Below are 16,746 nucleotides of genomic sequence, written 5' to 3'. Positions count from 1 at the left end.
GAGATCCAACCCAACATGGTAGCCCAAGTAGGGTACAACTGTACCTAGAGAGATCCACCTAAAGCCCTCGTCAGGCGACCACTCAGGTATCAGTGAACTACATGATGAGCGCGCGGCGGTGTGTGCAAGTGAAAGAGCACGCGAGGAAGTGCAATGTGTGTGCAGAGAGGGGTGGCGAAAGCCAGCAGGAGAGGAAGCGCTAGCAGAACGATGAGGGAGAGAGAGAGAGATCACGTTTTTGGGGAAAACTCAATAATTGAGTTTTGGGTTTTCCCACTTTTATTATAAGTGACCTTTAAAAAATGTGTCCAGGTTCATATTAAAAATGTACAAAAAGGGGTTATTTAGGCCTTTAACCCAACAACCTCCCACTTAAAGGCATAAATGACGTCTTTAAGTTAACCAACTCCCACCAGCTGTATGCAATGCTCATGTTGAGCCTTAGCAAGACTCTTGGTGAGAACATCTGCAGGGTTATCCTGTGTATGGATCTTAGTCAAGCTGACTAGACCATCCTCCAATACCTGTCGTATGAAGTGGTACCGCACATCTATGTGTTTGGTACGTGCATGAAACATGGCATTTTTGGCTAAATAGACAGCACTCTGGCTATCACAACCCAACACGGGTGTATGAGCAGGCATGCCAAGTTCTTTTGCAAGTCTGCCCAACCAAATGGCCTCTTTTGAAGCCTCTGTGGCTGAAATATATTCAGCCTCAGTAGTACTCAATGCCACAATTTTTTGTAACCTAGAACACCAAGAGACTGCACCACCAGCAATGGAAAATACATATCTATTGGTAGATTTCCTAGTATCCATGTCACCTGCCATGTCTGCATCACAATATCCCTGCAACTTTAAGTCACTTTTGCCATAACAGATACACTTTGATTGTGTACCTTTCAAATATCTCAGAATGCATTTGACAGCTTCCCAATGCGCTTTGCCAGGATTCGACATGTATCGACTAACAACTCCCACTGCATAAGCAATGTCGGGACGAGTGGCAACCATAGCATACATAAGAGAACCACAAGCTGATGCATAAGGGATTCCCTTCATTGCTTTCAATGTTACCTCATCCTTTGGGCAATCTGCTTTGCTAAGCTTAGTGTATGGAGGTAAAGGTACTCCAAGAGGCTTAGCATCAGCCATATTAAACCTATCAAGTACTTTTGCAATGTACCTTTCTTGAGATAAAAACCGCAATTTCAGTTTTCTCTCTCTTTTAATACGCATGCCCCAAAATATGCTCTGCATCACCCAAATCCTTCATAGCAAATGTTGAATTTAGCTTACGTTTCAGAGCATCAAGACTAGTCTTATGTTTCTCGGTAAGTAGCATGTCATCAACATAAAGAACAAGTATGATGGGACTACCATCTTCATCCCTTTTCGTATACAAACAATGACATGCATGGCTGCGTTTAAAGCCTTGAGACAGCATAAAAGTGTCAAACTTCTTATACCACTGCCGTGATGATTTTCTCAAACCATACAAAGCCCTTTTCAGTTTGTATACAAGTTCCTCACGTGTAGGAACTACAAAACCTTCAGGTTGTTTCATGTATATGTCCTCTTCAATGTCACCGTGCAAAAACGCTGTCTTTACATCCATTTGATTCAATTCCAAATCAAGCACCGCAACGAGAGCAAAAAGGACACGTAAAGTTGTAAGCTTTACAACGGGAGAAAAGATTTCTTGAAAATCAATTCCTTCTTTTTGTGCATATCCTTTTGCAACCAATCTTGCCTTGTACTTGGGTTTTTCATCCACAATCTTAATCTTGTATACCCATTTGTTAGGAAGAGCCTTTCTCCCTTTAGGCAATGGCACAAGATCCCAAGTATCATTTGCATACAAGGATTTCATTTCCTCTTGCATTGCAAGCTCCCACTTACTGCTTGACTCACATGTCTTTGCCTCTTTATACGTAAGAGGCTCTCCCTCATCTGTCAACATAACATGATGCAAAGAGGGCTCAAAGCGCTGTATCAACCTTCTGACACGAGTAGACTTGCGTACCCAATGATCTACATTCTCAGGCACAGGTTCTACATCAGGAGGCAACTCATTTTCAACATGCTCATGCTGTTGAAAATCATTTTCAGCCATGACAGGTGGCTGTCCATCTTCATTTGGAGCATCTAAATCATGTCCTACCTCTTCTGGCTCAAGGTTAACCGGCTGATTATCAATTTCAGCTTGCGGTAATGCATCTTGAGGCTCTTTTTCAACATCAATAGGTGGCAAGAGAGGTTGAAATTTGACCGATTTCTTATCAATTTCAGAAGATGTAGCATTTTTTAGCAATTTAGCCTCATTGAACACTACATCTCGGTTGCGTACTACCCTCTTAAACTGAGGCAACCATATCCTGTAGCCCATTTCACCCTCTTCCCCATAACCTAGGAAGAGTCCTTGGATGGACTTGGCATCTAGCTTTGTCCTCAAGTCATTACCAACATGGACAAAAGCCTCGCAACCAAACACTCTCAAATGATCATAAGAGGTAGGTCTGCCAGACCAAACCTCCTCTGGAATGTCATTTTTCAGCGTACTGGTAGGAGAGCGATTGCATACATGAACTGCAGTTTTCAAAGCCTCTCCCCAAAACCCATGAGGGAGATTAGCCGTGGACAACATGCAACTCACTCTCTCACATAAAGTACGGTTATACCTCTCATCCACACCATTAGAAGATGGATTATACTGTTATACCTCTCATCCACACCATTAGAAGATGGATTATAAGGGGCTGTCAACTCCCTTTTAATCCCATATTCTTCGCAATAACGTTGAAATTTAGCAGATGTGTACTCCCCCCCATTGTCAGATCTCAGGCATTTAAGCTTACTACCCTTTTGCGTGGTCTTCAATGTCACAAGCATGGTTATCCCCAAGGTAAACCTTGCCATACTTGCCTGCATGATAAGAAGCAAAACACTCCACAGATGGAGTCACATGAAATGAGGCACCCGAATCTACTATCCAAGACTGTGTAAGGCCATCATTTGCACTTAGCAATGCATCAATGACATCTCTACGTGAGATAAGCATGTCTTCTGCATTTGCTACAACAAAATCTGAGGGGCATGAAGCTGCAACCAAGATCTCCTCACTGTCGGATAACTCTGTGATAACCACACTAGAGGATACATTGACAGTCTCCGAATCCTTGGAGGAGCAAGGATTCGGTACCTGCTGATTTTTCCCCTTTCTTATCCTCTGTCTTCTTCTTCTCCTGTGATTCCTTCTTTCTTTCCTGCTCTTTCTTGAAATACCTGCAATCTGGCTTCTTATGGCCTTTTCTGCCACACTGGTAACAAGTCACATCCTTATCCCTAGACTTGCTTTTGCTCCTGTTTTGAGTCTTGGTACCTGTATTTTGCTTCTAATTTCTGCCTCTCGCATTGTAAGCAGAATTGCCACCTTCCCCACCACTAGACTTACGTCTAATTTCCTCATTTAAGATGGAGCCTCGCACTCCATCATATGTGAGGTTGGGGCTATTACTCAAAGAAACCACAAGCGTTTCCCAAGAGTCTGGCAAAGTCATCAACAAAAATATGGCTTTCAACTTGTCATCAAAAGGTTGAAGCCCAATATCCTGTAGCTGACTCATAACACTGGTGAAAGCACTTAAGTGCTCAGAAGCCGACTTGGCTTCGTCAAGCATCATGTTCACGAGTTTGCGCATCAAATGCACCTGATTCACAGGGGTGGCATTCTCATAAGTGGCCTTCAACTTATGCCAAATTGCATGTGCACTGTCCAAGCCCTTTATCTCCACCAGAATGTCATCGGTCACAGCCATTTTGATGTAGACCTTTGCCCTCTTGTTGAGCTTGGCCCAATCCTCATCCGGCATATCCTCGGGCTTTACAGCCAAAAGGGCGTCCTTACAATCCTTGAGAAACAAAATCCCTTGCATCCTGTCCTGCCATAGGTCGAAACCTGTACCGTCATCCGGCATATCCTCGGGCTTTACAGCCAAAAGGGCGTCCTTACAATCCTTGAGGAACAAAATCCCTTGCATCCTGTCCTGCCATAGGTCGAAACCTGTACCGTCAAATTGCTTCATTTCCATCAAGCTCTTGGCATCAGACGATGAGGAAGTAGAGGCCATTTGGATGGATAAAAATGCAGCAGAAAGTGTCTACACAAAATCTGAAAATTTCAGTGATCACAATGTACCGCACGTTGCATACAATGTGCTGAAAATTTCAGCAATTGACAAGTATCCCCAATGCGTACTTGCATAAACCCACAAAAGGCGTACATAAACCTCAATTTGTGTACATAAAAACAGTCCAATGCTGAATTTTCTGCAAATTTACTGTTTTGGCGCATCAATTTGCATCAAATAGACCTGTTTTGAGTGGGAAAAGCAAGGGGCATTCACGGGAATCGAGTTAGAACACCTGCGTTTTGCTGTTTTGACCTGTAATTTTCTGGTTTTTACCTGTTTTGACCTAATTTCAGCCTGTTTTAGGTTGTTTTGGGAACCCTAATCACCCTAGGTGTCACCGGAAGCAAGGGGCTTTGCGATGAAAGCGGAAATTTGACGCGAGCTGTCCGGTCACCTGCGCAAAGCTTCTGAAACCCTAATCTGGCTCTGATACCAATTGATGAGCGCGCGGCGGTGTGTGCAAGTGAAAGAGCACGCGAGAAAGTGCAGTGTGTGTGCAGAGAGGGGTGGCGAAAGCCAGCAGAAGAGGAAGCGCTAGCAGAACGATGAGGGAGAGAGAGAGATCACGTTTTTGGGAAAAACTCAATAATTGAATTTTGGGTTTTCCCACTTTTATTATAAGTGACCTTTAAAAAATGTGTCCAGGTTCATATTTGTCCAGGTTCATATTGAACCTGGACAAAGTAAAAAAATGTACAAAAAGGGGTTATTTAGGCCTTTAACCCAACACTAGCAATCTAGAAAGCCACTGTCTTCCTCCAGTTAATCAATGCTCCTGAAGCACAACAAAACACCTCAAGAGTTTGCTCATACGTGTGCAAGTTGGCCTTTTGGCCCTCCAGAAACAAACGTGAGTCATTAGCAAACTCAGCATCCAGGAGCTCCTCGGCCCTAATAGGCAGCTGCAGTCCACGCAAACCAACCTCCTGCGATGCCAAAAACCAGCTCATCGCCTCAGCATAGAAGAGAAACATGAAGGGGGCCAAAGGGCAGCCCTGACGAACCAAGCGTGAAAGCAAAAAACGCTCCCCTCTTCCCCTTGCCAAGAGAACTTGTATGCCCGCCTGCAGAGAGCTGACACTCCCCTGATCCATGCATCTAAGAACCCCATCCGCCGCAAAGTACCCTGAAGGAAGTCCCAGTCCACTCTGTCGTAAGCCTTCTCAAAGTTGAGAAGGAGTATCACAAGATCCTCGCTGCGGAGACGAGCTAATGCCGACACCTCCCAGAAGGTGAAAATGTGGAGGATGTTGCGCTCCCTGACAAACCAGTCTGTGGCTCATGGATAAGGCTCTACAAAAGCGGTTGAATTCTCAAACTCAGAGCCTTGGCTAGGATTTTGTAGGCTGAGTTGAGAATGGTGATGGGTCGCCCCTTTAAGATCTCATCCAAAGAGCCACCCTCCTTGGGGATAAGATAAATCAATCCCTCACTCATGCTGTCAGGCATCTCGCGAGTGTGCAGAATGTACTGGTATGCACTGCAAAGATCTGAGCCAACCACATCCCAATACTCTAGAAAGAAGCTGGGAGTCAAACCATCCTCCCCTGGGCAGCTACCCCTGGGAAGGGCCCTGAGGGCATCCTGCAGCTCCTCTGGCTGTAGTGGCTGCTCGAGCCGCTGGCGCATCTGCTCTGTGACTAGACAGGGCATTTGTGCCGACACCTGCTCGCTACATGCCTCTTGATGCTCTGATTGTGGCTCGGCTGAGAGCAACTCTCGGTAGAAGTTAGTAGCAACTGCACGCATATTCTTGGGCTCAATCGCAATTGTCCCATCAGGCCTCCTCAACTGCCTAACATTGGTGTGTGCGTGCCGAGGACTCACAATCTAAAAAAACTCTCTAGTGACTCTATCCCCAACTTGTGTCCATTGGGATGCTTGCCGATGAAAGGCAAATTCGTGACGACGCTCCTCTAAGGTGATCAGCTCTTGCCGAGCCTGTTGTAACTGTCCCTCCATCCAAGGGCTATTTGGGTGACGCTCATACATCCGTTGTAAGGACGCAATGCCCCGTTAGAGTCGCTTCTCATCCTCCCGGTCACAACCAATCGGATTGCAGACTCTTGGATTATATCATTTTTCTGTTGGGTCGTGGAGATTTTTATCAGGCCTTGCCCTACCTCCCCTTGGGCACCTATTTATAGGGCCAGGGGGGTACCCACTTCCACATCTCATATCTCACAGAGATCATACTGATTGTATTGAGGGTCTTCTGCTCATGGTAGTCATGTGGGGCTGATCGCCCCCTCTTCACCATATCTTGCGTTTGTGCTCTCTCTCTCTCTCTCTCTCTCTCTCTCTCTCTCTCTCTCGCTTCCCTGCATGCGCACTCTCACATGGTATCAGAGCTCAAGCATCACGATTCACATGGTATCAGTTGCCAGGGCACATGGTATCAGCATCGTAGGGCCAGGGGGGTACCCACTTCCACATCTCACATCTCACAGAGATCATACTGATTGTATTGAGGGTCTTCTGCTCATGGTAGTCATCGGGGGCTGATCACCCCCTCTTCACCATATCTTGCGTTTGTGGTCTACTCTCTCTCTCTCTCTCTCTCTCTCTCTCTCTCACGCTTCCGTACATGCGCACTCACACTAACTAGTCCACCCTCCATCCACCCGAGGCAAAAGAACCTCCTTCGGGAGGGGGTGTGTGTCACGAACAAGAATCCGTACAATGGGTAATCCAGCGGCCTTGGCTGTGCAGCTGAAGTTGAGGTGCACGGGTTCCAAGACTGCCCCAAACATGGAGCCAATCCTAGAAAGCAAGGGAAGATATTCTCGCCTCAGTCCAGACTCCAAGGAAACAGATTGAGATGGAGATATCTGTCTCCTCCTCGAGAATATTTGTAGCTGGGTCGAAGCCGTGATGCCACTGTCAGAAGAATGCTCGAGCCGCCTGAATGCCAAGCGGGCTCATTGAAACCACTTTGGCAGCCATCTTTGGAGACGCGAACTCGATCTGATAATATCCTCTCCCGAGAAACTGCACATCAGTGATCCTGCCCAGTTCGAAGAGGAGTCGGGCCTGGAGAAGGTCCCTAACCTCGCCTTGGCTGGGCCGAGTGCCAACTATCTTGCAAATGACGGAGGTGGCTTGAAGTCGTTCCACCTCAGCCATTAAGCTTGCTTGCTTGTCTGGCGAAAGAGCAAGTTGAAGGGTCGACTTCGCGGTGTCGGTCGAGGGTCTTCTGTAGAGTCCCTCTGCAGTGGAGCAGGAGCCGCCATTCTTTGTCTGCTGCTGAAGAAAAGAAGAGGCAGACGGTGTCGGTGAAGAAAAGCACCACAGGCCAAACCCAGCAAAGCCAAGTAGGACCGAAGCTGCCTATCGACAAGGGCGAGGGGGAAAACAGGCGGGCTGATTGGAGGCGTAGGGCAGGGCTGAAAGGGCGGGCTGGGGGGCAGCGGGCTGAGGGCACATGCGCAGGGCAGGGGGGTGGACAGGCAGGGGTGCTGCACACAACAGGGCAGCGAAATGGGGGGGGGGGGGAGAGGACAGCAGCAGCGAGCCCGTAATCATCTGAAGGCACGGTCCTTAGTCTTTTGTTGGTCCTTTATTTGAGGCTACTCCTGAAGACTAGTCTTCTTTGTCTCCAGCTTTTCAGTGAGTAAAACATGCCCATGCGCCATCATGAGTAAAGCATGCCCAAGTGCCATCATCCCTTGTATGATAAAGGCCTTCTGCTTAAGGCAATATTGCATCAACTCAAGAGACAACGGTAAGGTGCAGCGGATGTGAATGTTGAACTTTGCTCAAGCTTTTTACTTACGGAAGGGAGAGCCTTTTGTTCCTTTAGTGAGAGAGTGCAAATGATCACAAACAAAGTGGTAAACACTGCGAATGAAGGTGCCGAGATTGAGAAATAGAGAGAGAAAAATACGACACTAGAATGTTGTCAAATCCTCATCTGAAGGCCCCACTCTCTATGGCGAGAGCGGTCTACTATTGATTGCACAAATCTCTACAATGCAATGGACTTGCCGACGATGAGGACGACGACGAGACGGGCTGAAATTTGAAAACGCTAATGGCTGAAATCTGCAAATCTTTATTTGCTGAATTTTGACTCTATGTCGGTGACGATGACAATGATGACGATGCAACGATGACGAGCTGAAAACGCAAATGCTGAAATCTGTGTTTTCCAGGCTGAAACTATGAACGCTCACTGATTTGACCGTACAGCGAGGATCTTCTGCTGCGGGAAGGTGAGGTCTGCGAGGTTCGGGACTTGTTCTGCGGTGTCTTGATGATGAAAACTGAAAACACTGATGCTAATGGTGATCTTGTCGCGATGAATCTGCAAAACGCTAGGGGTCTGTGCTGATCCAAAAACGCTAGGGCTGATTTGGGGTACTGCTGCAAAAACGCTAGTGATCTTGATCTGTCTGTTGTCGCCAGGTTGCTGCAAGTGCAAAACTCTAGGGTTTCTTATATACTTGCTTGACGAATTGCCCTACCCAATTTCCCAACAAAAGTCACTTAAAAATAATAAGTGAAAATTGACTCAAATAGGGAAAATAGGTCTATGCACTGTGAAAATGCTCCTGATGGAAACTGATGGTAACCTGATGATCATGTTGTGTGCAACCAGAGGATACGTATCTACTCTTAAGTGTTTGGACATGCACGGTTTGCGAACAGACTCACAAAGGTGCCAGAACACTTCCTAATCTAGGCTAACGGAATTGAATTGAACCCATGTCATGAAGTAGCTTTCCACGTACACATAGGGTTAGATGTGCACGTGACATCCCCTCCTTTTCAAAGTGAGGTACCGAACGATCGCCAACAACGTCTGGAATCCTAGAAAGGATTCTTCGCCGGCCCACTCTGATGCGTGGGTCATGCGATACTTGAACTTCAGAAAGGTCTGCAACGCTTGCTTCTCTGGGCCGCGCCGAAAGCGACACAAAGTCATCTGTGGCTCCTTCAATGCTTCAACTTCGTCTAGAGTCATGCGTCTACCTTCTTCAAGAATCTCCGAGGATGAAAATTCCTGAAACCACTTCCAACACAAAAATATGAACATACCCATTCCATATAAAGTGACTGGAAAAATTCTAGTCTTCTTTAAAGACTGTGCATGCAATGTAGATGAACATATAGACGGATTGTCAAACCGTTCATCAAACACACGCAAACAATGATATCGAAACGTGTCTTTCTGATCTAAATCAATCAATTGTGGCAAATCACAATGGAAATGCCGATGCTTGATGCTCAATCCTTCTTGTGCTCTTTCGGATACTGTGTCATGCCAAGGAAGAGACATGCAATGTGAATTCCTTGAATGCAAACATTTCAGCTTTTCATGATTAATCCGCATATATCCGTGCTCATTCATGAGTGAATCGTGCTTAACTTACAATATGGCATGCATGTGAAAAGGGATCACATAAGGACGGTGACTAAAATACGGGAAAGCATCACGAATGAAACACTCGAACAATGCGTGCTGACTAATCATTCGAACATATAATACTTCTTGAGGGGGTTCTTTGGACCTCGACTCGAGAGCCAAGATCGGGTCTTCGTGATTGATCGAATCTGCAATGAGGTTAGCTTCATTAGACAAAGTATCAACTAAACCATCATCCTTGTGAGCAATCACAGTTTCATCCTGCAAATCATCATGCTCGTGAATAATCACATCTTGATCATGCTAATCATCATGCTCGTGAATAATTACATCTTGTAATCTTGACCATGCAAATCGTCATGCTTATCATTATCATGCAAATCATGTGTATCGTGCTTTGGAAAAGAAGAGTCTGAGAGAGTCTCCTTCTCCGGATTCTTTTCAATCTTCGCTTGCATATTAGAAATGAGAGATGAAGAACGAACAACTTGCTCTCACGAATGACAATGGGAGAGTCACTTTTGACATTGAAAGTGAACGTATTTTCCGCCCAATCAATGAGAGGGTTATGCTCACGAAACCATCGAATGCCCAAAAGCATATCACATCCTGAAAGAGGAGAGACTACAAATTTTATGCGGAAGGACGCTTGTTGAACAGTGAACAAAACATCAAGGCACTCGTGCGTGATGAGAGAGTCCATACCGGGAGAGAGGCCTGACACCTTGAAAGGAGATGTCTTGCTAACTTTCAAGCGGGCTCTTTCGACAAGAGTCACTAATCAAATCATGCATACTGCGTGGGTCAAACAATATGACAAAACGCTGATCCTTCACATGACCATAACACTTAATGAGAGACTCATCAATGGGAGGATCATAAGAGACTTGGGTCACACTCGTGTTCTCATTTATGGCATTGACAGAAGAAGTGGGTTTTGTGGGTTCTTTAGATTCATTAGAGTGAAGCTTAGGACATGTTCTTTTTATGTGACCCTTATGTGACAATGAAAACAACGACCTTCCTTAGAATAAATGCTTTGCTCTTCCGACGTGATGTATCCTCCTAAAATTCCTTGTTCTGTCTTTCATATGGAGTGAGCTTAGGTTTAGCAATTGTGTTAGCTTTACCCTTAGGTTCATTTGGAGAGTTCTTTCCTGAGAGACTATTGGAAGATTGGTTAGAAGAGTTATCGTTCTTAGCATTCTTACCGTTCTTACCGTTCTGAGGAGTTTGAGTGGTACTTGTAGAAGTCTTGTTTTCCTTAGGCTTTTCCTTGTTGTGCTTCATCTCTTGTGCGAGAGCAATCGCTACCGCCTTGTTGCGATCAATTGGGTCGAGGACTTCGATATCAAATCTGATATAGTCGTCCAACCCGAAAATGAAAGCCTCCTTGCGCTCATCATCCGATTTGCGTAATTGGGTGCCGAGCTGCAAACACGATTAGAGAAAAACATAACTGGCATACCATTTTGCTTGAGACTGCGCCAATAGTCTTTCAACCGTGCGAGGTACTGTGGTGGCATAAACCGCGCCTTGAGCTTGTCTTGAAAGTCGGCCCAATTGAAAGAAAGGGGCTGCCTTCCTCGGCTTCCTCTAGGTGTGCGGTCAACTGTGCCTCTTGCCATGCATGGTACCAATTAATGGCATCACCGGCAAGGTACATAGCTGACGTCAAAACCTTGCTATTTCCTGTCTTCTTAGTTGTTGCAAAATAAGCATTAAATTGATGCAACCAAGAATGAATAATCGTAGCATCCATCTTACCATTATACTTACTGAATGTGATCTTCTCTGTGATGGGGTTGTTGGAGTCCGAATCTCGGCTTGCTCCCCTTGATGAACTACCAACATCTTTGGCCGGCTCGGGTTTCGAGGTGAGAACCTGTCGGACCAACTCTTGCATTCGTAGGTCTCTCTGCACCTCATGCTCTGTCTCCAAGGACGCTTGTTTCTCTTCGGCCGTGACGGGCGCTTGCTCACGCTCACGCTCAATAGCTGCGTGTCTGTCTTCGGCCGCCAAGCGCGCTTGCTCACGCTCACGCTCAATAGTTGCCTTTCGTTCAGCTTTTCTTTCTTTTCGTTCCTTGGCTACCAAGCGCGCTTCGCGATCCAAGGATGCTTGTCTATCTTGGCGTTCACGCTCCACGGCAACGCGATTCGCTTCTTGTTGTGTCTCATGTCCATCATCGACTTGACCAAAGCCTCTATAGGATTTGGTGCAAGCCGTGGCGTAGATAGGGAAAAGAGAGGGTGAGAAAAACCTCTTGGTGGGGAAAATTCTTTGTTGCCACTGCAATGCTCATCACCTCCATGTGAAGTATCCATTTTGCTTCGGGTAATGACCATACACTGAAGTCTTGGGTTCTTAAGTTCACGAGGAACTTGGGTTCTTGTGGTTCTTGGGTTCTTGATGGTCTTGAGTTCTTGAGGTTCTTGAGATTCTTCTTTAGCTTACAATCTATGTTAGGGGCCTTGCGCTCACACCAAGATTGCTTTTTCCCACCTCACGTCGGTTGGCCGGCTGCTAAGTGCACCGTCAGCTCTCAATGAGTGAAAAGAGAAACAAGGGGAGGCTGGACAAGCCCTTCTTTCTTGGGATTCCTGTCACTCTTCAAAAACACGATTAGTAATCGTCACGCCCAAGAGGACATGGGTTACGTGCGACCGCAACAAGCAAAAAAAATTCTTGTGGTTATTTCCTTGCGTGATACAGAACATTGCCAAAGCTCTGATACCAATGTAAGGTGTAGCGGATGTGAATGTTGAACTTTGCTCAAGATGAGTGCTCCGAACTATGCTCAAGCTTTTTACTTACGGAAGGGAGAGCCTTCCGTTCCTTTAGTGAGAGAGTGCAAATGATCACAAACAAAGTGGTAAACACTGTGAATGAAGGTGCTGAGATTGAGAGATAGAGAGAGAAAAATACGGCACCAGAATGTTGTCAAACCCTCCTCCGAAGGCCCCACTCTCTATGGCGAGAGCAGTCTACTATTGATTGCACAAATCTCTACAATGCAATGGACTTGCCGACGATGTCGACGACGACGAGATGGGCTGAAATCTGAAAACGCTAATGGCTGAAATATGCAAATCTTTATCTGCTAAATTTTGATTCTATGTCGGTGACGATGACGATGATGACGATGCAACAACGACGCGTTGAAAACGCAGATGCTGAAATTTGCGTTTTTCGGGCTGAAACTGCAAACGCTCGTTGATCTGACCGTGCGGCGAGGATCTGCTGCAGGAAGGTGAGATCTGGGAGGTTCGGGACTTGTTTTGCGGTGTCTTGATGCTAAAAACTGAAAACATTGATGCTAATGGTGATCTTGTCGCAATGAATTTGCAAAACGCTAGGGGGCTGTGCTGATCCAAAAACTCTAGGGCTGATTTGGGGTAGTGCTGCAAAAACGCTAGTGTTCTTGATCTGTTTGCTGTCGCCACGCTGCTGCAAATGCAAAATGCTAGGGTTTCTTATATACTTGCTTGACTAAATTGCCCTACCCAGTTTCCCAACGAAAGTCACTTAAAAATAATAAGTGAAAATTGGCTATAATAGGAAAAATAGGTCTATGCAATGTAAAAATGCTCATGATGGAATCTGATGGTAACCTGATGATCATGCTGTGTGCAACCAGAGGATATGCATCTAGTGTCTGGACATGCACGGTCTGCGAACAGACTCACAAAAGTGCCAAAACACTTTCTAATCTAGGCTAACTAATTGAATTGAACCCATGTCATGAAGTAGCTTGTCCACGTACACATAGGGTTAAATATGCACGTGACAACAACTCAGAACAATCTTTCTCCATATGTTCATCTAAAGTTGCGTAGTTACAGGGAATGGCTATTTTCAGGCTTCCGTTCCGCATTCCTATTCCAACGTCCCGTTCCGAATCCCCATTCCGTGTTCTAGACGCGAGTATCCGTAACAGAGAATGGCTATTTTCAGGCTTCCGTTCCGCTTTCCTATTCCAATGTCCCGTTCCGAATCCCCATTCCGTGTTCTAGACGCGAGTATCCGTAACAGGGAATGGCTCGTGGTCATATGGGTAAGGTTCCAAGCAAAGTACCCTAGGCCTGATTATGAGGCAATATGCACTTTTAACACATGGCACTGATTGACTCTGCTTTATATACTCTGTTTTGAAGTGTGATATTAAAAGGCTCCCATTGATAATCAGCTTGGTAATTGCAGCCTGCGAGAGCCATTCGCATTGCCGCCGTGGGTGATGAAAAGGGTTACCTCGCATCTGTTGCACTTGCTTCCAACAACATGGGAGCTCTGACACCCATGTTAACCCTCTTATGGCCATCACAAGGGCGCCAGGTACTCTCTCTCTCTCTCTCTCTCACACACACACACACACACACACACACACACACACATGCACGCTCATTTTTTTTTTGTAAATCATGTTGATAGAATTTACACGTGGGAAACCTCAAAGCGAGGAAGACCCATGAAAAACAAGAGATACAAAAAGCAGAGCACGATGAGGCTCCGACGGCTAGAAACAATCAAAGTAAATCCTGTAGGCATCAAGAGTGATGTTCCCAGCATCATGAGCGAAATGCAGCGCTTGACCAAGCGACAATTTGAAATAGGGAAAGGAGTCAACATCAGTGCCTTGAAACATTAATGAGTTCCTATGGTGCCAAATAGCCCACAGAATCCAAAATTTGACCCAAGTAAAGAACACCGTACACTGAGATTGCGGAGACACACACACGCACACACTGCATTGAAAGCTCACAGGAAAAAACAGATTTCTACATAAATGAGCTTCTCTCATTTTACACACAGCCACACATGTATGGAGAGTGCACACAAACAAGCTTACAAGAAACATCAATGCATCATACATCCACAGGAATGGGAGAGAGCACCTGACATATGAGGACGACGTCACATGCATTCACATTGTGTGCGTGTGAGTGGATGTGCAAGAGGTACTATACTAAGCAAATTATGGTCTGCAGGCTCTTCTTCCACAGGGACTAAAATGCAGATTAGAAGCAGAGGGATGTGAAGGAAAGCAACGACATCATTGTAGTCTTAGAAAGAGCAATGCTGACATTATCTGCAGAGAAGCCATTCGATTATGGCCTATTCATTGCAATGTCAGTGTTGTTGTGTGTGTTTGTGTTGGTGTGTTGCGGCTACATGTGCTGGTGCTGTGCAGATTTCTGGGCAGATCCTGTACACTTCTATAGGCACTCATTTCTGGCCGCTCGCCTCTCCTTCATGCTCTCGCGCTCCTCCTCAACACGATCTGACACGATGACTCAACGCCAACAGGAAGAGCTAGCAGACTCTCCATCTGCTCCCCTACCCCTGCCATCTCTTGCACCCGGGCTTGGCAATGAACCCCCCTCCTCCCTCGTCACAAATTGGTCTACGTGTTAACTCACAAACACTCGACACAAGGGCTTGAGTATCGATATTAAGTGAGAGATTTGTTTCTTTCTTTACTAATAAAGAAATTGGTAATTGCACATTGCTTGCTGTTTGTACCTTGAAGGAAAGGTTTTGTAGCATGTTCTTCTGGTCCTTCAAAACCTTTGGGCCAAAATCCATTGGCTTCATAGTGGAGAGTTGCGGCAGTGGTGGTCATCCTCGTGTCAAGTCACGCATTGAGAGATTGCATCTGTGTATAGCCACTCAATTGTGTTTGCTTGTGAGGTTCAGTAAACGTGTTTGTTTTGTGAAGCTCATTGGAGGCCATCATGATTCCTTCTTGTTGAGAGACAAAAAATTGGCATGTTACTAGTTGATTTGGGCTCTTAGTTATGCCAACAACCTTGTGATTATGCTTGCAATGTATGTTGAATCCCATCATGAGGTAGTTCATAGTGTATTTGATGATAATGCTCAACTCTAATTAGAAGGATTTTACTCAAATGGTTGCAAGCATCTCTCTCTCTCTCTCTCTCTCTCTCTCTCTCTCTCTCTCTCTCCCGACATAAAATCTTTCTCATGGGTGCGTTTGTGCATGTGCATGTGCATGTGTGTGTGAATAAGAAGAGGAAATTGAAATAGCTTTCTATCACCCAAGTGAAGTAGATTGGTTATCTCAGTTGCCTAAATGGGGTATCAAGTCTTGAGTTCAAGACTAGTTAGGTATAAGTTTGAGGTCTCTTGGGGTTACTACAACGTAGAAATCTCTCTCTCTCTCTCTCTCTCTCTCTCTCTCTCTCTCTCTCTCTCTCTCGGCCGAGTGCAATCGGTTTTACAAATTATTATGCCACGAATTATTATGCCACGAACCATAGAGATTTGGCTATGCCATGTAAATCCTTTCTGTGTGCGTATGTGTGAAATTCACCTCAACATTAACAAGAGCATGGCTTGGAATGATAGTAGAGGAGCCATAGCATAGAGATTTCGTTGATATGGAAATGAATGGGAAATGTAGGTGGTCCTTAACATGTGAACCCATAGCAAGGATGCATACATGCACATGGAGGGAAAGGGGCCATGGGCAAGGCCTTCCTTACCCGACATTCTACCAACGCAACACATGCCACCACATGTTAATATTTGGTGGGATACCCACATACACATGCCCAAACTTGCACATCTACTCTCATCGCACATCCATCACATGTGGCTCCATAGGATCCTTTTGATGATTTTTTGGAAAATTTGTATGGAAGTGCATTCTTGATTTGATTTAGTCTATAAAGAGCTATCTAAAGGTTAGGAGTTGTTAAGTAGCCTTGTCTTTCTTTTTAAGATAGTGTGAGGTAATTACCATTACCATTAGGAATAGCATTAAATAATGAGTCTTCCCTTTTTAAATAGCCAGTAGTGACTTTATTATCAAGAGATGATTCTTATTAGTAGCAATCACTACTTTGGTATGAAGATTATTAGATAATGAAATGTTCCTATTGGCACTCAAGTAAGGATAATTTCATTTCACACCCGTGACAAGGCCAATCGAGATTAAAAATGACTAATACTCTTTTATCGAGAACATTTTGAAAATGTAAAAAAAAAAGGAAAAATTCCCAAAATACCCTTGTATCAATTTTGGATGTATTGCTCCAATTTTTTCATAGTTTAGTCTTTTTATTGTTATAAATTTCCATCAATGAGCTCACAAATAAAGGTATCCTACTAATAGTAAGCCATTTCAGCTTGAGAGCCCACAATTCCATCCAAAATCCT

At 45.2% G+C, this 16,746-nt stretch overlaps 1 protein-coding gene across 1 annotated transcript in view; it reads left to right on the top strand.

Moving 5' to 3' along the window:
• Positions 1–15,075, top strand: part of LOC147459807 (uncharacterized) — a 38,308-nt gene extending 23,233 nt beyond the window's left edge. The window contains exons 3-5 of the mRNA XM_086511634.1: positions 13,768–13,899; positions 14,553–14,622; positions 14,756–15,075. Of these exons, the coding sequence (XP_086367760.1) occupies positions 13,768–13,899; positions 14,553–14,622; positions 14,756–14,979 (426 nt within the window). The 3' untranslated portion in view covers positions 14,980–15,075. The remainder of the gene's footprint in view (positions 1–13,767; positions 13,900–14,552; positions 14,623–14,755) is intronic.
• Positions 15,076–16,746: the final 1,671 nt, after the last annotated feature.

This window comes from Adiantum capillus-veneris, chromosome 4, assembly GCF_014529385.1.
Source record: "Adiantum capillus-veneris isolate H3 chromosome 4, ASM1452938v2, whole genome shotgun sequence".
Taxonomy (NCBI): Eukaryota; Viridiplantae; Streptophyta; class Polypodiopsida; order Polypodiales; family Pteridaceae; genus Adiantum; species Adiantum capillus-veneris.
Note: the sequence above shows the minus strand (reverse complement) of the source record. Positions and strands in the feature narration are given on the sequence as shown.